Genomic DNA, 24,890 nt, shown 5'->3' with positions numbered 1-24,890 from the left:
TAATGTTGTGAAACTTATCATGAAAGTACTCAGCCAAAATCTGGGGAGAAATTGAAGGGAGAGTTGGAGGTGAAGGCACTTTGTTGAGATAATTCAATGTGGCAAAGAGATGTCGAGCGTTTGAGCCAAGAGAGTTTGTCAAGTGGATGTAGTCTTGTTTGGCAAGTGAAAGAGCAGACTGGAAGGAGGTCAGCAATAATTTGAAATGTATGAAGTCAGCATAAGCACGGGATTGCAGCCAAAGATGCAGATCGGCAAATCGGGCACAAGAACTTAGGTAGTGGATTCTAGAGGTCAGCCAAGGCTGGAGTTTGGTACACCTTACAGAACGGGGAATGGGAAGAGCGAGAGTATCCAGAGGAGAGAATAGTATTATAGGAAGAGACAGCCTCATTGACAGATTTGGATAACATAGTGGTTGAGAAGAGGTTTGAAACACTGGAGGACAGAGTAGAAGAGTCAATAACCTGAAGATTCCTAAATGTATTGGTGGAGATTGGACAGAACAGGGGAGGAGAGTGTTTAAGCTCTTCGAGCTTTTAGATTGTAAGCTCTTCGAGCAGGGACTGTCCTTCCATGTTAAATTGTACAGCGCTGCGTAACCCTAGTAGCGCTTTAGAAATGTTAAGTAGTAGTAGTAGTAAAGTTATCAGATGATGGTCAGAGAGGGGAGGAGCTGAGGCACAGAAACTGGAGAGTGAGCAGTCAGAGAAGAACATGAGATCAAGACAGTGGCCATTCTGGTGAATAGGGGTAGTGGAGCACAGTTGAAGATTGAAAGAGGGTGTTAAAGCGAGAAACTGAGAAGCATAAAAGTCAGAAGGATCTTTAGCATGAATGTTAAAAACCCCAAGAATGAGGGAAAGAGATGAAGGTTCAAGAAAGAAGGAAAGCCAGGAGTCAAAGTCAGTGGGAAAGGAAGAAAGAGACTTATCAGGGGGTCGTTAAATGACTGCTACTTGGAGAGGTAGAGGAGTGAATAAATGAATGGCGTGGACTTCAAATGAAGAAAAGCAGTGAGACTGAGGTGGACGAAGAGGTTGAAATCTACAAGAGGGTGAGAGTAGTAGCCCGACAACACCTCCACGACTGACTGGGCGAGGAATATGGAAGAAAAGGTAACCTCCATGACATAGGGCCACGGCTGAAGCAGAGTCTTCAGAGTAAAGCCAAGTATGTTAGGGCAAGCAGATGGAAAGTACGAGAGATAAAGAGGTTGTGGATGTAGGAAAGTTTGTTGCAGACAGAGCGAGCATTCCACAGAGCACATGAGAAAGGGAGAGGAGAGGAACAGAAATTAGATTGGAGACATCACGATGTGACCTGCATGAATAGGATGAGAGCTGATATGGAGGACCAGGATTAGGGTTGATACCCCCAGCAGGAGAAGGAGCAAGAGAGTACGGAGAAGAGTAGGAGAGGCATGACGACAGCAATGAAGACAAGATGTACTCAGACAGTAGAGATGGTTGAATGAAAGGAAGAAAATGTTGAAGGTTGAGAGCTAAGAAGAAGGGAGAAGACAAAAGAGATGGGGTGATGATGAAAGCACAAGGTGAGCAATGTATTCCTGCGGTATACAGTGGTTTCAGATGAAGAAAGAGATTGGGCATGGACAGTACCAAGAAGAGAAAATGACCTGAAGCCATATGAAGTAACTGAGAGAAAATACAAAGTGTATAGAGAAAATGCTTTAGTGCATAGCACCTGAAGTGAAGGCCTTGACTGGATCAGATTGGACCTGGGAGTCACCCCGGAGAAGGCTGTTGGGATATGCAGATGGACTGCAAGTCCACCACAGCATCTGGAAGGCAGCCAGTGGAAGCTCTGGACACTGGAGCGAAGGCCCTGAGTGGATCAGAGTGGACCTGGAAGTCACCCCGAAGAAGGCTGTGAAGATATGCAGATGGGCTGCAAGTCCTCCACAGCACCTGGAATGCAGGCAGTGGAAGCGCTGGGCACCTGGAGCGAAGGCCCTGAGTGGATTGGAGTGGACATGGGAGTCACCCCGGAGAAGGCTGTTAGGATATGCAGATGGGCTGCAAGTCTTCCACAGCACCTTGAAGGCAGCCGGTGGAAGCGCTGGGCATCTGTAGAGGATGCCCTGGAAGGATCAGGGTGGACCTGGAAATCACCCTGGAGAAAGCTGTAAGGATATGCAGATGGGCTGCAAATCCTCCACAGCACCTCCACTGTAGATTCCTTCCACTTCTAAAGCAACAGGCTGCAGTTGGATACTCTGGAGGCAGGGCCGCCGAGGGGGGGGGGCAGGGGGGACAAAACTGCCCGGGCCTCCAAGGGGGGCCCGGCGCCGCAGTCCCTGATCTCACCCACCCCTCGGCTCCGTCAACCGTCTGCCACCGGGCCGGGTCCCCCGCATTGAAATCATCACAGCGCCTCACCTGTCACCTCCTAGACTGAGAGCGCAGCAGCGGCAGATCGGATTCGTCTCACTTCAGGCCTTCCCCCCTGTGTCCTGCACTTGTCTGATATAACTTCCGCGAGGGCAGGACACAGGGAGGGAAGGCCCAAAGGGAGGCGAATCCGATCTGCTGCTGCTGCACTTTCAGTCACGGAGCGAGGTGACAGGTGAGGCACTGTGATGATTTCAGTGCAGGGGGCCTGGCCCGGTGGCAGACGGAGGGGGGCAGGTGACGGCGACGACGACGACCTCAGGGGCGGCCTTGCCCCGGGCTCAATCCAGTCTCTCGGCGGCCCTGTCTGGAGGATTGGGAGTTGGAGTTTCTGTATCAGTTGTGCTTGCCAACCTTCATTAGTGACAAGGACTTCATTGTTCAGAAAGCCCTTAGTGTGTGAGATCCCATTATGTGACAATGATGACCTCATGGTAGCAAGACTCTTCCACAGAAAGGTTCTCTCTGCTCTTACTACAAAATCCAGAGAGGTTTTTGTGACGGACCCCTAAAACATTTCCAGTGCATCAGGCCATTCAGGCTCTGGTTTCAGCGGAGTGGGACTTTCCTGAAGTGGAGCTCAGGGTTGCAAGAGCTATGTATAAATTCTACCCTTTAGTCCTGGGGGGGGGGGGGGGGGGGGGGGGGAGATACCATACTAATGACAATCTATCATCCCTGTTGAGGGAGGTTCTGCACTTAAGGATATCCGAGACCGCAAGGTACAGGCATTGTTGAAGCTGTCTTTTGTGTGTGTTTTAGTGCTCTAGGCTGCTGTATGCAGCATCTGTGTGACCAGAGCCAGTCTCTGCTGGGTCCTGCAGGGCCACGGTTTAGATCAAGCACAGAAAGTCAGGTTCCAGATGAAATTGCTCTTCTTGAGGTACGTTTAGCTTATGTTGAAAATTCCCTATATGATCTAGTCTGGATTTTCTCTAGAGATATGGAGATAGCGGTTTTGGCTAGGTGTCTCCTGTGGCTCTGTAATTGCTCTGCAGGTACAGCTTCTAAGATCTGGTGGCTCCAGTTGCACAGCCTACTCAAGTGGGTGCACTTGGAACACCAAATTGGCTGGTGGTCACAACAGATGCCAGCTTATTCGACTGGGGTCTCTCAACCATATGGCTAAAGACAAGTGGACTTTGGCAAAAACAAGGAATATCTTGCAGACAGACCAAACCACTTCAGTCAGTGTACTCCTGGGGAAAGCAGCGAGAGTCTTCTCTGATAATGCAACAGCAGTGGCATACAACAACAAGCAAGGAGGCACAAAGAGTGTAACAGTAGCCTGAGAAATATGACTGCTTGTCTGTAGTTCAAAGAGGCATTTGGTTGCCCTGTTAGCAGCATACATTACCTGTCTCTTCCTCCCCTCTCCCTATCTAAGTTCCCCCCAACTGTACCTACCATATATGTACTTCGTTCTACCACAATATCGCTTTGAATTAATCCAAACCATGTATTTGTTCAGACCGGAATCGGCTAACGCCGTTAACGGTAATATGTAAGCCACATTGAGCCTGCAAAATGGTGGGAAAATGTGGGATACAAATGCAACAAATAAAATAAATAAATACATTGCTGGAACTCAGAACATTGGGGTCTGCTGATCTGGATTTGATGGCCATGAGAGCAAATGCCAAAGTGCCATGTTTCTTCAGTCATCGCTTTCCATCAGGAAGGACTCAAAGGCTTTACACTTGGGTTCCTGAAAGTCCAAGTAGCAGTGTTTGCTTGTTTTCAGGGCTATCTGGAAAGGTTCTCCAGATGTTATTCATTTTTTGAAAGGGGTTGACCCCCTTCATCCTCCAATGCAGGCCGCTTGCCTAGAATGGAGCCTCAATTTGGTATTTAGAGCATTAGGCCTTCTTCCTCCCTTTGAACCCTTGAAGCAACTCTCAAGGATTTCACACTTAAGACAGTTTTTTTAAATTATTATCAATTAATAGAACTGTACTGAATAGCATATTCGGCAGAATACGAATAATGAAAAATATTATTTGGCCGAATATGAATAATGGGCATTGAGCTTTAACATAACAAATAATAAAAGAAGCAACGTGAAATTAGAGATCAAGTGTTTATTTTAGTAGGATTTAGCACAGTAGAGCCCCAGATTATTCGTATTCGAATTTAAATCACTATTCGGCCAAATACAAATAATGTATTCGGGGCACTGTTCAGGACCAAATTGAATACGAATATTCGGTACAGCCCTAGCCATTAATTCAACTCAATATCTGAGTTGCAGGCTCTTTCTGGTTGGGATCTGTTTCTGCATTTTATCGAGGCCAGGCCTCTATCCAAATGATTCCGTCCTTTCTTCTGAAAGTGGTCTCTCCATTTCATATGAATCTGATTTTACTCCTGTTGTTCTTTCGGCCAGAGGCTTGTAGTGATGAGTTTAAAACCTCGTGTTCGCAATATGCTGTTGAAATATTTGTAAATTGTGAATGATTTTCAAAAATCTGATTGTCTTTTTTGGAGGCTGTAAGAAGGGTGAAATGGCCTTGAAAGTTACTATTTCTATTACATAGCTTCCCACTATTCTAGAACCTGTAGAATAGTTGTGTCTATCAACCAGCAGGTGGAACTGAGCTAAGACATCTTTCTTCGCATCTAGTCCAGCTCCTCTGTATTTTCTGTCTCCAGCAGGTAGATGGACACACTTTTCAGCCTTTGTTTCTGAGTGATTTTTCTCCTTATCAAGTTGGTCAGCTGGTCCCCAGTTGAGTTTTGCGGGTGGCTTGAGTCTGCAGAGTCATATCTGGAGGTCTTCAGATCCTTGTCTGTGGTGCTCTGCAAATTTACTTCTTTCTTCCTTTCATCTCTTCCCTGTTCCCTTTGGAGCTCTCCTTTTTCAGCACAACAACCTTTAAAAAAAGAAAGGAGACGGAAAGAGGTTTGCTGGAGAGCGTGGGACAGAGCATCACTCCTGAGTCTTTCTCATCTGTGATAAGACTTGTGGAGGCTGTGAGCTTGAGGAGAGCAGCTGTTTGACTCGAAAGTGCTTGGAGGGCTGCAAGTTCTTCTTGGTGCAGAGGAAGGATCCTGACTCACCGCTTGTGCATCGTGCTGCACTGGTGACATTCGGAGTGAATGGTGACTCCCGTGGAGGCAGTTAAAGCGGTGTTCCCGCTGTGGGACCCGCCAGCCAGCCTCAGGGCGTTGCAGTATGTGCAAGCCAGGAATCCCATGGGGCATGAAGGAAACAGTTGGCGGAAGCACATCTTTGGATTCAGTGCAGTATCCAAATATGCCAGTCTTCAGGCTCTCTGGCAGGGCTAGAGTTCAAGTTGATGTAGGAGAGCGTGGGGACGATTGACAGTGAGGCTGTGGCTTATCATTTCTATAGCACTACTAGATGAACACTGGAATTCATTGCTGGAGGATGTGGTGACAGTGGTTAGCGTATCTGGGTTTAAAAAAGGTTTGGACAAGTTTCTGGAGGAAAAGTCCATAGTCTGTTATTGAGATAGACATGGGGGAAGCTTCTGCTTGCCCTGGAATTGGTAGCATGGAATGTTGCTAATATTTGGGTTTCTGCCAGGTACTTGTGATCTGGATTTGGCCCACTGTTGGAAGCAGTAGGCTAGATGGACCACTGGTCTGACCCAGTATAGTTATTCTTATGTTCACATATAGAGCACAGCCGCCATTTTACAGCCTCAGGCCCCGACAGAGCATTCAGCTGCATCGGGATCTTTGTTTCTTCTGGAGTTTATATTGCTCTTACACCAGGCCTATTTACTGAAGCAGGGACAGTCAGTTGCTGCAAGGTGCTTCAGTTTCTCACTGTGCTGCCCCTCCGGCTTCTAACAGATCTCATTTAGACCTCCAGGAGAGAGCAGATGAGGCTATCTCTGCTTCTCCTTCCTTATCTAATGTAGCCTCGCTCCATTCAGTGGAGCCATCATTGAAAGAGGCATTAGAGGAGGGACATGATCCAAAATTGCTGAGGTTGTGTTATAAAAAGGAGATCAGAACTCTTATTTCTGAGGCACCGGTGGAGCCTTCTGCTTTGGCATCAGGATTTCCATTTTTGTTAATCCTAAGGCCACCCGATGTATCCAGACATTCAAGACCTGATTAGAGCAGAATGGGTCTCACCGGATGTGGGGCTGAAAGTGTGAGGAACCATGGCTCATGTCTATCCATTAGCTCTGGAGGAGAAAGATAAATTGCAACTTACCAGAGTGGGCTCCCTGGTTACAGCAGTGATTAAGAAAAACCACCTTGCTGTTGGAAGGGGTCATTGCCCTAAAAGATCGCTGAAACAAGCCTTTGAAGTGGCCTCTTTGGGCCTTTAGGTAACAGTGTGCAGATCATTCACGGCAAGAGCATGCATGAAGTGGCATAAGCAGTCTGCAGCACAAGATGAGCACCATAGCATCTAGCTGGAAGCAGGGTTGCCCTACTTGGCAGATGCTATTTATGACATTCTACGGGTTATGGTCCGCAGTATGTCTGTGGCTGTCACTGCATATCAGCAACTCTCGTTGTGGCATTGGGCAGCGGATGCAGTATCAAAATCACATCTAGTTAAACTGCCCTTTTGGGGCAAATGACTGTTTGGAGAAGATCTCAGTAACTTGAAAGAACTGGGGTAAACTAAGCCATGGTGGTTGCTGAAGAATAAGCCGAAAGCCTCTGGTCGTCCGTCTTCATGTGGTTCTCAATATCGATTTTGAAAGAGCAGACGGAACAAGCCTGGTCATCAGCAGTATGGTCATATGTTTAATCTGTGCAAAGTAATGGGTCAAATAACGACTGTCATGTTGCATGGTGCTTCCTGCATATCTTTTGTTTCTCTACAAGTTGCCAAAGGATGAGGTCAACACGTTTGGTCATATGGTTAGTGTTAGGTTAGTGAGTTGTTTAAGGTTGTTGTGTTTATTCTGAGTTTCTCCTTACTGCTTGTCTACATAAATACTGAGCTGGACTGGATGCAAAGAGAGATAATGCCTCAGCTCCATTTTCAGTTCTCTATCTCCACCTGCTGGTTGATGGACACAACTATCCCACATGTTCTGGAATAGTGGGAAGGACTAATGGAAAGAAAATTATCAGGTAAGTCCTACTTTCTTTTGCTCATTGGTAAGAGAAATGATTTTTTCAGCATATATTCTCAGGGTGAAGCAGCCCAAAGAATTGAGAGATCGCTCTCACAAGGGGTATGGCAGACTCCTAGGTGGAGTTGCAAGCAGTTTTCTGTCAGGCAGCAATGTGGTCCTTACTCCATACTTCTGTTAAGGACTATAGGTTTGATGTAGCAACAAAAGCAAATGCATACTTTAGACCTGCAGCTCTGAGTGAGGTCAGGGGTTGCCCAGTACCACCTATCTTGACTGCTTTGCTGTATCCCACAGGTTCTGGACTGCGTATGCCTTGTAGCGCTATAGAAATGCTAAATAGTAGTAGTAGTAGTAGTTTGGTGAGGATGCTAAGTAAGGCGAAATTAGATCTTACTTGCTAATTTTTTTTTTAGTACCACCAAACCAGTCCAGTCCAGATTTGCCCCCCCCCCCCCCCCCCCCCCCCCAAGATTCATAGCGTACATAAGTCTTTAACCAGCTGTTATTTAGCTCGCTGTTTCTGTTTCCACACATAGGAGTTCACGTGTTTCTGGAGATTCTCTGTTCTTGAAATACACATTTTTATAGCAGTTTTATGGAGAAGGAATAAGAATTGAACTCCCATAAGAATACATAGGGTGAACATTATTGGTTAGCAAAATATTGAGGGGTTGAAACTGTACAGTGCCCATATAAGGCTCACAACTCTATATTGTCTGTCTCCACCTGCTGGTCAACGGACACAATGCACAGATTCTGGACTGGTTTAGCAGGTAAGTTCTAATTTCTCCATAAAACACAACTTATCTGTTGACCCTTATTTTTACATATTTTTACTCCTGAGGGGATTCTGTACAAAAGTTTTGAAAATTCTGCGCACAATATTTTAAAATTAGCAAAATGCTTCATTGTTTGTTTGTGGTGTTTCTGCACAGAATTCCCCCTTAAGGTCTGAAATCTCCTAGTGCCATTTTCCTTTTCAGGCTGTAGCCTCCCCATTTCCCTCTCACTCCAAATGCAGTTCTCTCTCCCTTTAACTCCCAGCAAGATCCCTAATTCTGTATGCCCCCAAAATCTTCTCCTGCGTGCAATACCCACCTCTTTCTCCCTCCCCCAGGTGCACACAGCCCCATCTTTCATTCTCCCTTCATCTGCTGTCTTTGTATCTCTCCCCCACCCTCACTTGTGGCATACTCTCAAACTTAATCTCCCCCCCCCCCCCCCCCCCAGGCCAGTGGTACACTTAAGGGGGTCTTTTACTAAAGATTAACTCGAGTTAACTGCAGCAGGTCCCATTTTATTCCTAAGGGGCCCTGCTACAGATAACTTGAGCCAATCTTTAGTGAAAGACCTTCTAAGCTTGTTGTGCTGCAACCCCAACCCTATCCTCATGGCACAATCTCAGATTTCTCTGCCACCTCTCCCATCCCCATAGTGCATACTCTGCTTTCTCTGACCTCGCTGTGTAGGTGAACTGCAGGGCTGTACGGAGGCCCACACATTCACCTAAACAATTGGGTCCAGATCGGTAGAGGAGGAGGAAGTAGCCCTAACATATCGGTTCACTTCCTTCGTTTCTTTCTATGCGGTCTCTGCCGGTGGGGGAGGGGGGAAGAGGCATTTAGAGCAGCTGATGCAAACGCCTTCACAGAATTCTGCATGTTCTGCGGACCCCCTGCTTAAATTCTGCACTGCACAATTGGACAGAATTCCCCCAGGAGTAATATTTTGAAGAAAGCACAATTAAAAAAAAAAAAATCTTTTCTTTGTTTCAGGAATAAATCTGGGATCTGGGGTTGGCGGTCAGAGAAAATGGAGTCCATCAGTGGTTATGAAGCAAAGGTATGAGAATGGAATGAGAGAGAAACAGGATCAGAGGGCAAAAAGACCTCTGTTCGTGTGTGGCTGTCTGCATGTGCTAGCATGTAATTTGTCTCTGGCCATATCTGTTATCACCTCTTCCTATCTTTCTGTGTATGTCTGTTTTTTTCATCACTTCCCCTGCTCCTTTTTTTTTTTTTTAATAGAAACCTGAAAGTGGCCATTCTGTAAATTAGTGCCTCAGTGTAGATACCCCAGTGCCTTGTGCTTAGCACCAAATCTATAATGGCATCTTGATGCCAAAAACCCATTATAAAATATTTAATGTAAGTCGGCATTGGCGTGCACATCTTTAAGTATGCCCTCTTATGCCATGTCAGTAGCAGGTGTAAGTTGGTGTGCCTAAGTGCGCTGTGACATACGTAATGTATAGTATTGTATATGTGTGTAACTGGGAGACATGCCCATGGCCTGCTTATGATCTGCCCATGTGTCCCTTCCCCTTTCAGTTAGACACTATGACACTTAGGTACTATCTTGTAGAGTAGCGCCTAGTGGTTGTAGGTGCCTAACTGTCAGTTAGGCGCGGGTGGTGGACTTTGGTCCTGGGGAACTGAGGAACTGAGTTTGATTCCCACTTCAGGGACAGGCAGCTCCTTGTGACTCTGGGCAAGTCACTTAACCCTCCATTGCCCCAGATACAAATAAGTACCTGTATACAATATGTAAGCCGCATTGAGCCTACCATGAGTGGGAAAGCGCGGGGTACAAATGTAAATAAAATAAAAATGAATGGCACCTTTGACACATGTACGTTGTGCCTACCTTTAGGTGCCAGCTTATAAAATTGTCCCCTAAAGCTCTTTCATCAAAGTGCAGAAGGTTACAGATAGGAATCCAAAGGGTTGATATTCAAAGTGATTTAACAAGCCAGAAATGGCTCCTGGTAGGTTAAATCGTTTGCTTGGGGCTAACTAGGCATATTCAGCAGTTCTTAATTAGTTAGTGCCTAACTCAAAACTGGCTACTTTGGGGGCATTCTGGGGGCAGAGTCAGCACTTGGCTAGTTAAATGTCAACATTCAGCACTTAACCAATCAAGGTCACCTCATAAGTAGGACCACATAAAAAATAAACCCGGAAGTTCATTGCTGGAGCATGGACATGGCCCGGCATTGAATTTACGGGTATAATGCCGGTGGATGTCAGCAAAGCCCCTAAGTTTACAAGTTTATTCAATACTTTTATACCGCGTATCGAAGAAACCATCTAAGCGGTGTACAATAAAATAAAAGGAGGAAAGTAAATTACAATTCAGACAGAGTCACATGTCCCATTCACATCATACCGCCAGAAACTAAGCAAATGGGATGTCTTAAAGAGGAGAGCTTTGCAGTGAAGTAATAGGTGAAAACAAGGGGCAAGTAGCTCACACTGAATGAGAGGGGAAGAAGAGATGTAAAAAATGAATAAAGTGAACAGACCAAAAAAAATAAAAAAAGACTAAATAGTCCAAAATACGGTCCAAAGAAGCATTTTTATTGATCATCATCAATGGAGGGGTGAAAACTGCATCTGACTTAGCTAAGTTTCTCCTTTCTGGGCTGCATAAGGGATCTAAAATACTGTAGAACAAAATATAGACAAATATCACATAAAAAGGTCAACGCATATAAATAATCACTTAAAAAGATAATCAAATCATAAAAAGCAAACTAAAACCTTGACCAAATCATAAAACAATATAAGAGGAGACTAATGTGCAAGTTGAACTAAAAGCTAGCAGCATGAAGCTGCACTACTGACGCAAACCATATACAATGCCATCTTAAGAATTGAAGGTGTACTGTTGACACAAACCGGGGTTCAGCATGGTGCTCGGTTTGTATCACTTGATGCCTTGGTTTGTGTCAGCAGTACAGCTTCAGTTCTTAACATGGCATTGTGTATGGTTTGTGTCAGTAGTGCAGCTTCATGCTGCTGGCTTTTAGCCTCACTTATTAGCCTCATCTTATTGTTTTATGGTTTGATCAAGGTTTTAGTTTTTGTTATTTATGATTACTATGATGTGATTATCTCTTTAGGTGATTGTTTATATGTATATTTTGTGCTACAGCATTTTAGGCCCCTGATGCAGCCCAGAAGGGTAAAACTTAACTATGTCAGGTGCAGTTTTCACCCAACCACTGCTGCTGTTCAATAAATTTGCTTCTTTGGACCGTATTTTGGACTGCTAGTCTTTTTTCTGGTCTGCTCATTTTTTCCTGCCAATCTGGCCTTTGTGTACCGTTTGCCTGTTTGCTTCATGAGAAGTTACTAAATGAAATAGTACACTTGAGTTTGACCATTTGTTGAGAAGCATCTGCAAGTGATTGCAGTAGAAGCAGAGATGACTGTTAGGATGCAGAAGTAATCAAGTCTAGATATGGAGAAAGAATGAAGAGGGAGGGTGTAGAAGAGACAGAGATGTTTATAGCTGCACAATTTGACAGCTGAGGAGATGTGAGGAGTGAAAGGGAAAGAGAGAACATAAATGTGAGTATTGTGGTAGTTATGGCACCAATGGCCCAAGCACCTGAGGTGGTATACATGGCTAACTCTTCGCACACCAGGGCTCATGACTCCTTGTGACTCTGGGCAAGTCACTTAACCCTCCATTGCCCCTTGTAAGCCGCATTGAGCCTGCCATGAGTGGGAAAGCGCGGGGTACAAATGTAACAAAAAAAAATGAATGACATTGCTTATGCCTGCATGCCAGATGCACTGTTTTCTACTAGAAACAGGGTTTCCTACTGGCACTTGCTCCCCGCCAGGTGTTGGGTACTCTATGATGGCTGAAATTTGAAGAGGTTCCTCATCACTGACAGAAATTACAATCATACTGCTGAAGACTAGTAGTGGAAGTGAATGAAAACCTTGTGAAAGGGAGGTAATGGTTAATTCTCCATCTTATTCCCAGGTTTACAGTGCCAGCAATGTAGAACTTGTAACCAAAACCCGAACAGAACATCTATCAGACCAAGACAAATCTAAAAACAAAGGTAAGGATGGTTGGGGCAAGCAGGCACAAGCAGGCTAAACTGTGTATAGATCCTGGGGTCAGAATCAATGCAATGCTGTACACAGATGTTGGCTTGGCTCTTTTACGAACAGGTATTCTAATGCCCATCACACACGCAATGTGCCAGTGTTACTAAGTAGCCAAACTCCCAGGAACTATGCCAACATCTGCTCAGGTACTGTCATTCTCACTCTTCTCTAGCTGCTGCTGATCCATGATTGGCATTTTTGTAAGTTTTACAGCACATATCATTCACACACTCCAGTGCACATCCCATGACTTTAGCTATGAAGACATGCATAACTCATCTGCTAATAAGAAGTGGGCAAGATGAGACATACATAGGGAGAATGCTTACACTGATTGTGTCCTTGTTTCATACAACAAAACATCTCCCAATCTGTGCTGTCTCTCTGTAATCTTATTACCAATTCTGTGAACGCTCTATGTGTGGGCACAGGGTCACACTGTGGAATTTTGTAGGTGTACTGCTGCCATCTATTGTTGAAGCTTCTAGGTGTTGTTGCCTCTGTCTTTGCTGTTTATGCTAAACCTTGTACATAGCAACCCTCTTAAGGACTACAAGATGTGCAGAGTATAGGTTACCAATAAGTGTACAATGATGGTCTAGCATGATGTGTCACTGGCAGAAGCAACTATTGTTTGTTGTGTGATTATAAAGTACTTCTGAATTTTTGTACCTAAGTTTTATTCCTGCTCTTAAGCTGTTTTGACAGTTAGGCATTCACACTTGAGCTGAGCAGGAGTCCTCCACCTACAGTCCTGCCAGTGGGGGGTGGGTGCTGTTTCATGATCACATTTTCCATAGTGAAGGACAGGCAAGCTCTGCAGAACTTCAAGGAACCTGCCTGTCACTAGTGATTGAAAGCACAGTATTGAAGCACTACCCTCCACTAGCAGCAATGCACCTGGAGGACTCCCACTGAGCTTAGAGTGAACAGTGCGCACTTGCTCAGGGGCGCCTGCTGAGTTCAGAGGCTGCCGATTTGTGATTTTAGTGGGAATAAAGTTTTTTCAGTTTGTTATATTGGGTGAGGTTTAAATTACTAATCAGGTTCTGGTGTTTCGTTGGGATGCAGTTTTATTAGTTGTATGAATAGTTGTTGTTTCTTGCTTTTATGTAAACTGTTTTAGGCTCTTTATTCTTTCCTGCATGACTGATGGCGTACCTTTCCTGTTTCATTTTAAATTGTAAACTACTTTGAGCATCCCCTCGTTAAGTGGTATATCAAATACCTTGTAAATAAACATTAATAATAGGTGCCATATAACTCTACAAGTAGCTGTAGTGATCTTGGGCAATCTTTGAGGTTTGTAATGCCTTTTAAAGGACCATCAAGGATGATGGTGTGTTACCTGAGCTTTTGAGACCAAATCTGGAGCAGAGGTTTGGGTAGTGTTGAAGGCTCAGGCGCTGCTACCTGTTTCGTTGGTCTTTTAAGGTATCAGTTGGTGGAGTCTTTAGATATTCAAAATATAAGGTTTCTTTTTCATTTTAAAAAGTGCAGTGGAGTAAGGTGTTGCTCTGTGCCCCTGATAGTGGTCTGATTGCCCTTCCTGAAGTAGTAGCAGTGGGCATGGCAGCCAACCCAGCAGCATAACTGACTGAACACCATCTGGTGCTCCCTGCTTTTTGTCAAAAGGCATGACAAAAAGTCAACTTTGACTTTTTCTCTCAGACCTCCTTGTAACAACCTGTCACCCTTTCTCAGCTCCCCATCCACATCCCTACCAGTCTGTATTCCAACCCCTGATCCTTATTCCCAGAAGTGTCAGCACCCCAATCCCTTTGGTAGCCATTCATTCACTTCAAATCAGTTACCCCAAGACCTGGTCAGACACCATACACCCCCACCCCTCGCTATCTACTTTCAGTCCACCTCACCTCCACATTTCAGCCAGCTAACTGTCACCAACATATATGTTCCTTTTCTTCCAGGTCTCGGTGAGTTAAAGCTATGCAGTGCCCATACTCCCAAACTGGTCGTTGATGATACGTTGAAACCTTGTGCTCAGTGTGCTGCTGCAGCTAAGAAAGCAAATAGAATGTTAGGTATTATTAGAAAAGGAATGGAAAACAAAAATGAAGATGTTATAATGCCTTTGTATCGCAACATGGTGCGACCGCACCTCGAATATTGTGTTCAATTCTGGACGCCGTATCTCAAAAAGATATAGTGGAATTAGAAAAGGTGCAGAGAAGGGCAACGAAAATGATGACGGGGATGGGATGACTTCCCTATGAGGAAAGGCTAAAGCGGCTAGGGCTCTTCAGCTTGGAGAAAAGGCAGCTGAGGGGAGATATGATAGAGGTCTATAAAATAATGAGTGAAGTGGAACGGGTAGATGTGAAGCGTCTGTTTATGCTTTCCAAAAATACTAGGACTAGGGGGCATGTGAAGCTATAATGTAAATTTTTAAAAAAACTTTTTATTGTTAACCAATCAGGATACATTTAAATCTAAACAATAGCACCTAGCTTTTACATAAACAATCCCCCCATTCCCCAACTGTATATGTTCCCTCCCCTCCTCCCTAATCCAGTGGTGGCTGATCTTGCTCTTGAAATTGTTCATATAGCGTCCATATTTTCGTGAAGGTCAGCATAGTCCCTCTCCGTAGTGCTGTTAGCTTTGACATTTGGTAAAGGAAATCCACTTTCTGAGTCACCACCTGTAGAGTTGGCAGTTCCATTTGCTTCCACGCCCTGGCCAATACGATTTTGGCTGCTACAAAGTATTGGCTCGCCAGTCTATGTTGCCAGCTAGGTATTGATGCGGCCCTAAAGTGGAGTAGGCATTGTTCTGCCCTAACTGGGTAAGGCTTTTGGATCACTTTATTAACTAACTCCACCACCTTAGCCCAGTATACTTTTGCTTTCGGGCATTCCCACAGATATGGAGGAATGTGCCCCTTTGACCACATTCCCGCCAGCATTGTCCAGACAGTCCCGGGTACATTTTTTGTAGTTTGGCAGGGGTGTAGTGCCACCAATATAGCATTTTAAACTCATTTTCATTTACAGACTGTGCTTAAGAAGCTTTGAGCAAATACTTATAATTCCTCACCCACACCTCTTTAGGGTACAAATATTGCAACGCCCTTTCCCATCTCGCATGATATAATCTCTGGGGATCTTTGTGGCCCAATAGGGCTAGATAGATACGCGTTATACTTCCCTTACCACCCCCCCCCCCCTGCACATTGCTAATTCCAGGGCTGTTTCAGCTAACTCCAGCTCATCTTGGGCTCGCCTCTTAATGAAGTTCCGGCGGCAGCAATAATAGGCTAGATCCCTTTCCTCCAGTCCATACTCCTCTTGAAGGTTTGCAAAGCTAACCCACTCTCCCTTATTCCAAACTTGTCCCAATGTATGCAAACCCGCTTTTGCCCATGTGTCAAATACCCTCTCTGACACTCCCAATGGGAATCCCTTCGCCCATCTAATCGCTGTTTGCAAATAGTAGCTCCTCTCCGGGAACATATGTTTCCTAATCTTATATCTTGTCTTAAGAGGGTGTTTCAAAGCTAGAGGCATCTGTTTTATTATATGTGCTAATTCTCCCCCTGATATCCATAGTATATCCTCAATCTCACGCCTACGTAACCACGCCCGCTCCCAATGTAACCATTTCTTTGAGGCCCCGGTGGTCCAGTCAGCCAATACTCTTAGTTGGGCCGCTTGATAATAAAAAAGTTGGGGACTCCCATGCCTCCGCGCTCATAGGGTTGATACATCATCACTCGGCGCACCCTCGGTGGGCGCTTCCTCCATACGTATGCAAACATTTTGCGATTTAACTTTACAAAGAATGATGTTGGGATTGGGATAGGTAGTGCCAAAAAGAGATATAGTAATTTAGGCAGCAGCAGCATCTTAATAGCGTGGATGCGGCCTTTCCAAGAGATATTAAGGTCTTCCCAGCCATCAAGCTCCTTATGGTTTATCATTTTTATTCAAAATCAGTATCCTGTACATATATCGCTATACAACTTTATCACTTGCATTCACAATAACAATTCCTTTTTATTACAGGTAATGTGAGTTTGCTGGAATCTACAGAAACAAATTGTTTTTCGTTTTTTATTATAATCCCTCCCTTCCCAACAACCCCCCCCAACCTTCCCCCCAATAATCCCCTCCCTCTCCCTCCCTTCCCTCTCTCCTGTGTGAACAAAACTTAATACTAGAAGTTCAACAGTCTACTTCTCGCAACCGGGGTCAGTGTATTTAATAGCGGGCTCCATATATTCTGGAACCGCAACCCTGTCCTGGAGCTAAAGTCAACCACTCCCGTCCTCTCCATCCGCATCATCAAAATCATTCGTGTCCGCCACTGAGAGTATGACGGGTATTGACTGGTCACCCATTCAGACAAAATCACCTGCATGGCAGTCACAGTAGCCCTGTATACAAAAGCTGTGAATCCTTTTGGTATTGGATGAATAAACACCAGGTGTCCCAGCAACAATCCCGAATTGCATGTCCATCTGGTTCGCCAGATAGAAGAGACATATTGTGTAAGCTGTTTCCAAAATTTAGCTATGCCTCTGCATGTCCAAAGCATATGCCCCAAGGTGGCTCCAGCCTCCTTGCATTTAGGACACTCCCCCCACGGGGAGACCCCCATATGGAAAGCCCTCCTGGGGGGGATATAAAGTCTGAGTGCCACTTTATATTGAGTCTCCCAATGCGACATCGTGATGGTATGTCTCTTCATAGTCAAAATGTAAGCTTTAAATTGCGCTACTGTAAGGTCCAACGGAATATCCTCTTTCCACTGAGTTAACAACTTTACAAAATCAGGTTCCGGAGCAGTATCTCTGATATGTCTATGATGGAATTTTAGTGGAACCCGTTGCTGCGCTGCTAGAGAAAATGCCGAAGCCAGCTCTTCTTGAACATCTTCAGCTAAATCCTCCCAAGGCAAAGACTGTATGTAATGTTTTAGCTGACCATAATGAAACTCATCTGAAGGGAGCAGATCAAATTCTACCCGGAGCTCTTGGAACGGTTTTATCCTTCCTTCAAGGGTAACTGCATGCAGTAGGTATACCATCCCTTTACGCTTCCATCTGTGAAAAGCTGGGTACAAAGTTCCAGGTGGAAAGGCGGGATTCCCGCAAATCGGCAGAAATGGGGTAGTTTTTGATGAAAATTTGTGCAATTTACAAACCCATTGCCACACCGCTTTCGCCGACCTCAATATCCCTGTCCGCTGTAGTATATATGGTAGGGAAGGCCCCGCCGTATGTAAAAAGGCACTGAAGTGCGTCTCAGGGTATAGCTGTAACTCTATATGAGTATCCGAGTAATCCTGGGTTCCACGAAACCAGTCATTTATATGACGCATTCCACTTGCCATCAAGCTCCTTAAATAACTCCTCTATCTTACAAGGGAAATTAGCAAGAAAAAGGTCTTCCAACTTTGGCGTTATCTGTATGCCCAGATACCTAATAGATTTCTGTGCCCAAACAAATGGAAAAGCTGCTCGAAGGCCTGGTAGATCCCCTGATGCTACTGTAAGATTAAGGAACACTGATTTAGTTAAGTTTGGTTTAAACCCGGATAATTGTCCATAGTGTGTCATATGTTCTATTACCCTTTTTACTGAGATTTCCGGTTGCGCTAAAGTCAGCAAAATATCGTCAGCAAATAGTATAAGTTTATGTTCTCGCCATCCTCTCACTATCCCCCTAACCTCCCCATCGTTCCTCAACAAACAGGCCAATGGCTCTAAATATAGAGCAAAAAGGAGCGGGGACACCGCACATCCCTGCCGGGTCCCTCGCCCCAAGCTAAACGTTTCAGTGTATGATCCATTAATTTTTAATGTGGCTAAAGGGCCTTTGTATAGCAGCTGAAGCCAAGCTAAGTATTTCCCTGTAATCCCTACTTGCCACAGTACTGCAAACAAAAATGCCCAATCCACGCGATCAAACGCTTTCTCAGCATCAATTGAAAGCAATACCGCTGGCGTCTGATCGTCCCGTACTTGTTGGATAACATGTATTAGGCATCGTATATTATCGAATGTTTGGCGCCCAGTTATAAATCCCGCCTGGTCTGCGTATACTATGTGCGGCATTTGTTCTTGTAATATACGGGCTAAAATTTTTGTGAAGATCTTGTAATCCACATTTAGGAGTGATATCGGCCTATAGGAGCTGCAGAGCTGGGGATCTTTCCCTGGTTTTGCTATTAAAGTCACCCCTGCCAGTCTCCACGAAAGAGGAAGTTCATGGGCATCTTCTAGCGTATTAAATAATTGTTAAATAATTGTAACAACACTGGAGCCAAGTGTTTCGCAAACAATTTATAAAATTTTGTGGGGTATCCATCTGGGCCAGGAGCCTTGCCATTCGCAAGGTCCGCTATCGCCCAAGCATTATGGGGGCCGATAAGAATTCAGATTCTCTGCATCCCAATTGGGGAATATCCACTTCTTGCAAATATTGCTCAATTACAGCTAATTCTGATGTATGTTCTGCTTCATATAGTGCTGTGTAATAATCTAAAAAAGTTTCCTGTATTTGCTCTATCTGAGTGACATAGTCCCCCGCTAAGTTCTGAATGCCCCCAATGTAATTACGCTGGGCTTGCTTTTTAAGCTTATTAGCCAGCAGCCTACCATAATGTAGTAAATTTGAAATGAATCTGAGAAAAGTTTTCTTCACTCAACGTGTAATTAAACTCTGGAATTCGTTTCCAGAGAATGTGGTAAAGGCGGTTAGCTTAGCGGAGTTTAAAAAAGGTTTGGGCGGCTTCCTAAAGGAAAAGTCCATAGACCGTTATTAAATGGACTTGCGGAAAATCCACTATAAGCAGTATAAACTGTTTTGTACATTTTTGGGATCTTGCCAGGTATTTGTGACCTGGATTGGCCACTGTTGGAAACAGGATGCTGGGCTTGATGGACCTTTGGTCTTTCCCAGTGTGGCAATACTTATGTACTTATGTGATAATAATTCAAGACTTGTGGGAATTTGGACATTGCATGGCTCAAACTCACTACAAGCTATACTGTACTGGACCCAAAGCAACAGAAGTGGCAGCAGTATCACAGCAAAATTTCTGGGCAGCATAGTGACGGGGTGTCTGGGATATATCAAGCCCTGATTATGCCATAAGAGCAGCTCAAAAGAGGCTGCGTCAGTGCTTTACATTTCTTATACTTTAGTCTTCCCTTCTTTGATTCCTTCTCTCTATCTCTTTCTCTCATTGTCTTTCTGTCTCTTGCTCTTTATGTATATCTTTTGTCTATAGGCTCTAAAACTCCCTTCCAGTCATTCCTGGGAATTGCGCAGCAACATGCAGCTCATAATGGGGTAAGTTGGTATTTCTTCTTCACTCTTGTCTCAGAGTCCAGGACAAACTGTATCTATGTTGTTAGAGTTTATTATAGGAAAGGAAAATATTTGAAAATGACAGTTCAGTCTTTTCTTAAAATACAGAATCCATGTCTGATCTTGTGAAAGAATACAACATAGTTATAGGAATATTACACCCCTAGGAATATTACACCTCTATCAAAAATATACGCAGACAACCTCTCTTATTTCTTAGAACAAATATAACTAGTGTACTGACATGTTGATTACAGACCTTGGGACAAGATACAACATATTTGACTGTAATAGCTTCTGTTTCTTTTGTTTCTCCATATACTATACAGACTTTTCCTGCTCATTCTATAATGGGAAATCTTTCCTGATGATAGCATCAGGATTTCTAATATATTTTTATTTGAATGGTACAGGAGAACATGCATTTCTGTTTCTCCAGTGTTCACAGCACGCAGAGTCTAATATTCTGAGGTGTCCAGGCTCATTTTAATCTTACAGGTTCTCTTTCTAGTTCACTGAGCCTTGAGTGGCTGGCTGTATTCTTCTGCATGTGTAACTAAGATCAAAGATTCTGCTTACATAGAGGTTCTTTGTACAGATCTCTTGCAGTTTGGCCTGTTTTGTTTTGCCAGTAGGAGGTGTATTTGTGCTCTAGGGCCTAATGGAGTACACTAGAGCACCTTTTTATTCAGAATGGCTGAGTCTTTCAAAAAATAGTAGGACTAGAGTGCACGCAATGAAGCTACAAAGTAGTAAATTTAAAACACATTGGAGAAAATATTTCTTCACTCAGCATGTAATTAAACTCTGAAATTCGTTGCCAGAGAATGTAGTAAAAGCAATTAGTTTAGCGGGGTTTAAAAAAGCTTTGGATAGCTTCCGAAAAGTAAATCCATAAATCATTATTAAAATGGACTTGAGGAAAATCCATTGCTTATTTCTAGGATAACCTTCAAAATGTATGTAACACGATACTGATCTATTGCCAATAAACAAATGATTAACAAAAATGATAGAAGTTCACAAAACATATATCGCAATTGGATCTTAAATTTGATCTGAGGGGGAGAAAAGGTCTCATAAAATCACCCGGGCATCCATATAACTTCTTACAACCCAATATTGGGGTGTTGCCCAATGGTGCAACATATAATCATTGACTTAAACCCCCTCCTACCAAATTCTAAATTTTTTATATGCTTCGTATTATGTGTCAAAGTCTGTAAATAACTGTGGTGCAGTAACTCCCCTATGTGCTCAATATGCACGGAAGCTCTCCTCAGATATGGTGTCTCCAAAAATGGCGAATAATAAAGAGCCAAAAATCAAGGTGTCTGCAAAAATTGCAAGTATTAAAGAGCCAAAAATCAATCAGACTTACCTGAAATGTCCAAGTCAGCATCAGCCAAGGGAACCCCGACAGGCACCTGTTTCGCAGAATGGTTTCTCAAGGGATCACGGCTGATCCTTCCTCTTGACTGGTACTATCTTAGAACTGATCGCCATGCCGTACAAGCCACCGTATTTCTAGACTAAGCCCTGAGCTAGTGGCAGGGGCTGTTTTTCCCATGTGCCAGGGCTGTTTTTCCTGCAGCCGGTAAAAGCCAGGAAAAAATGGCCACATGGTGAGAGAACTCTTACCATGTGGCCATGCGGTGGGGAGCCCTTACCGCCACCCCTCAAAAAGAGCTATTACAGTAACCTGACGGTGGCCTATTACTTCCAGGTTATCACCAAGCAAGTCATTTCCGGAGGTTTTCTTTTTTCCCTGGAAATGGTGAGCCGCTCTGTAAAAGGGCCCCATGATGACCTAATGAGTTTTCAGCAACTGCTTTGGGCTAAACTTATTTATATGTCCATTGACCCACACACTTTTAGCTACTGGAAAAAGATAAGTAGATTGACAGAAAACAACAACAATGCATGTACGTTAAACATTCAAATATCCATATGGTGTTTTCCACCGTCTGCACAAATCGCAAATGCAAAGTACACTGATAGTTTGAGTATGTGTACTAGCTAATGTTAAGAAAAATGTTGCAAGTAAATTTTCTTTGAAGATTTCTGTAAATTATGTGCATTAAAAATGCTGGCCTAGTCTGCAGCTCTATATGAGCTGTTTGAAAATTGCTCTCATAAAGCCAGCTAATTTTCAGATAATAGAAGTTTTCTCAGCTAATAAAACATAGGTAGACATCCATGATTATTTTTGGATAAAGGAACTTTGGATTGCTGCTTTTAATAAGAAAGGTTGTGGGTATTTTAATCCTGGACTTAGTGCTGTTGTGATGCACAGAATTGTTCTATAGGTGTTTCATATATTGTGTTGCTTCAGAATATCTCTATTGTTGCAAAATGTTTGTCCTATTTATTGATACCAGACTACAAGGTGTATTTTAAAGCACTTAGACTTACAAAGTTCAATAGGTTACTATAGCCTCATAGTAACCTAAGGAATTTTGTAAGTGTAAGTGCTTTGAAAATGAGCCTCTGTCTCTTTCGGTTTCTCCCTCCACTCAAATGTCTCTTTCTCCTTATATACTCTGTCTTTGCTTCTCTGTGCCTTTCACTTATTTTTATTTATCGTTATCTGTCCCTTTTTTCTCCCTGTATGTATTTGGCCCTCACAGGCCCCTGTGCAGCAGTCTGCAAGTCCCACTAACCCAACAGCCATCACCCCAGAAGAGTACTTTGATGAGAACTTTAATCTGGAGACCAGAAATATTGGCCGACCTATTGAGATGTCCAGCAAGGTGCAGAGGTGAGCGTGATCCAGTAACTCTCTCTCTCGCTCTCTCTCTCGCGCTCTCTCGCTCTCGCTTTCTCCCCTTTGATGGTTTCTGTCTGTTTTTGTTTTTTTATTCTGGTCCTTATCTTTATCCTTCTCTCCGTATCTCAGGTTCAAAGCAACTCTCTGGCTGTGTGAGAATCACCCCCTCTCCCTGGTGGAACAGGTGACACCCATCATTGATCTCATGGCGATCAGCAATGCTCATTTTGCTAAACTGCGTGACTTTATCACCCTGAAACTGCCTCCAGGATTTCCAGTTAAAATTGGTACAGTTAGAAGGGAGTGAAAATGTGAATGGGTGAGAAGAGAGGTTGGCCATTCTTGGATTACTTAGCTACAGATAGCTCAGGTTGTACTCTTCTCTCACTTCTTTCAGAGATTCCTCTCTTCCATGTCCTCAATGCACGTATCACCTTCAGTAATCTCTGTGGCTGTGATGAACCTGTCAGCTCAGTACATGCCAGTGAACAAGCTCCTAGCCAGTCTCAGAGCAATGACAGCTTGGCGTCTGCTGCTGAAGCCACTGCAGATGTGTCAGGTAAGTGTCAGCCTCACTGGCTGTTGCTTTACTGGTGATTTCACAGATGGGGTGGGGTTAGGGGTCTGAACGTAGAACCAGGAAAACAGGGCTGAGATCCCATCTCCATTACTGACTTTCTGTGATCCCAAGCAAATCACAAGGTAGACAGTTTTCAAAACCATTTACCTGAATTAAAATAGTTTGGTTGGAAATTGTTCTCCACTGCCCAACCAAAAAGTATTCATGGGGAGGAGTAGCCTAATGGTTAGAGCAGTGGGCTGAGAACCATGGAAGCCAGGGTTCAAATCCTGCTGTAGCCCTCGGGCAAATCACTTAACCCTCCATTGTCTCAGATACAAACTTAAATTGTATGCCCTCTGGGGATAAGGAAATACTCATCTTGAACTACTATTAGAAAACTGTAAGCTAAATCCAAAATAAAATAAAAAGTTACAAGGAGGTGTTCCTGGGGATGTGTTTAGGGCAGGGGAGTAAAACAGTGTCTAAATGATATTCAGAATGATTTAACCAGACAGAAATGACTCCACTTCCCTAAATGCAAAGGCCTTAAATGCATATGCTACTGGCTTCTCATTCATTTGCACCAAACTCTGGAACACACGACCAAAAGACCTAAAATTCATGGACAACTACCTAACCTACCAAAAACACCTGAAAGCCCATTTATTAGAAAATTCCTTCCTGCTGAACCAGCCTAGCCATGGAGATCACTGGAAAACACTACATGAATACGACAATGGACAGATCTGATAAAGGCTTCAGACACCCCAAACACTCAACATGTTTACTTGAGGCATGTATAAACCACATACAGACTGTTAAATACAAGACAGCCATAAACCCCGCTGTGCCATATGAATTGTAGCATTGTTCTGATTAAACTGTAAGCAACTTACTCTTAACTCCTGTAAGCCACATTGAACCTACCAATAGGTGGGAAAATGTGGGGTACAAATGCAGGAATAAATAAAATAAATCACTTGTTCACAGCTATCTAGTCATTTTCAACAGCATTTAATTGATTATCTTCACTGAAAATGACTGGTTAGTGCCTACGTGAAAACTGGCTATGTTGGGGGGCGTTCCAGGGTCGGAGTCAGCACTTGGTTGCTTAAGTTCCGATATTCAGAACTTAACCTGCCAGGTTTAGCACATAAATGTGACCGCAGAAATTACTGTCCTATCTTTATGTACTAGACCATGGCCAGTTAAGTTCTGAATATGTGCTAACTGGTTCAAAAAAAAAAAAAACTCAAACATTCAACGCCAAAGCTGGACAGGACCCAGCATTGAATATCTGAGAATAACGCTAGTGACGGTCAGCAAAGTGCTCACTGCCACCTGCTGAATATTGACCCCATATGTGCATTTCATTTTCAAATATATACATTGTGGTGCAGATGCTCAAAACTCCAGTGCTGGATCAGCTCCCTCATGCTCAATGCTAATGACATGCAAATTTGTGACCTTGCCCAAGATCACAAGGAGCAGCAGTGGCATTTGAACTGGCCACCTCTGGATATCAAGACTGGTGCTCTAACCACTAGGCTACTCCTCCACTCTACTCTGTTAGAAGCATTGAGACATGTTCAAATCTAGATTTTGGCCACCTCTGGATGTCAAGACTGGTGCTCTAACCACTAGGCTACTCTTCCACTCTACTCTTAGAAGCGTTGAGACATGATCAAATCTAGATTTCTGAAAGATTAATCTTTTTTTGCCAGTATACAATGAATCGCAGTAGTCGAGATACAACAAGATGATATATTGAGTTCAAATTGCAAAATACTGCTGTTCAAAAAGTGCCCTTGCAGATCTT

At 43.8% G+C, this 24,890-nt stretch overlaps 1 protein-coding gene across 1 annotated transcript in view; it reads left to right on the top strand.

Annotated features, from left to right (window-relative positions):
• The window catches only part of ANKRD13D (ankyrin repeat domain 13D), a 112,487-nt gene that overhangs the window by 69,205 nt on the left and 18,392 nt on the right, over positions 1–24,890 (top strand). The window contains exons 7-12 of the mRNA XM_030185777.1: positions 9,265–9,331; positions 12,269–12,350; positions 19,660–19,721; positions 22,370–22,500; positions 22,639–22,796; positions 22,907–23,068. Coding sequence (XP_030041637.1) covers positions 9,265–9,331; positions 12,269–12,350; positions 19,660–19,721; positions 22,370–22,500; positions 22,639–22,796; positions 22,907–23,068 — 662 coding nt within the window. The remainder of the gene's footprint in view (positions 1–9,264; positions 9,332–12,268; positions 12,351–19,659; positions 19,722–22,369; positions 22,501–22,638; positions 22,797–22,906; positions 23,069–24,890) is intronic.

The sequence above is a fragment of the Microcaecilia unicolor genome, chromosome 1 (assembly GCF_901765095.1).
Source record: "Microcaecilia unicolor chromosome 1, aMicUni1.1, whole genome shotgun sequence".
Lineage (NCBI taxonomy): Eukaryota > Metazoa > Chordata > Amphibia > Gymnophiona > Siphonopidae > Microcaecilia > Microcaecilia unicolor.
The sequence above is the reverse complement of the archived record's forward strand: the minus strand, read 5'-3'. Positions and strand labels throughout refer to the sequence as shown.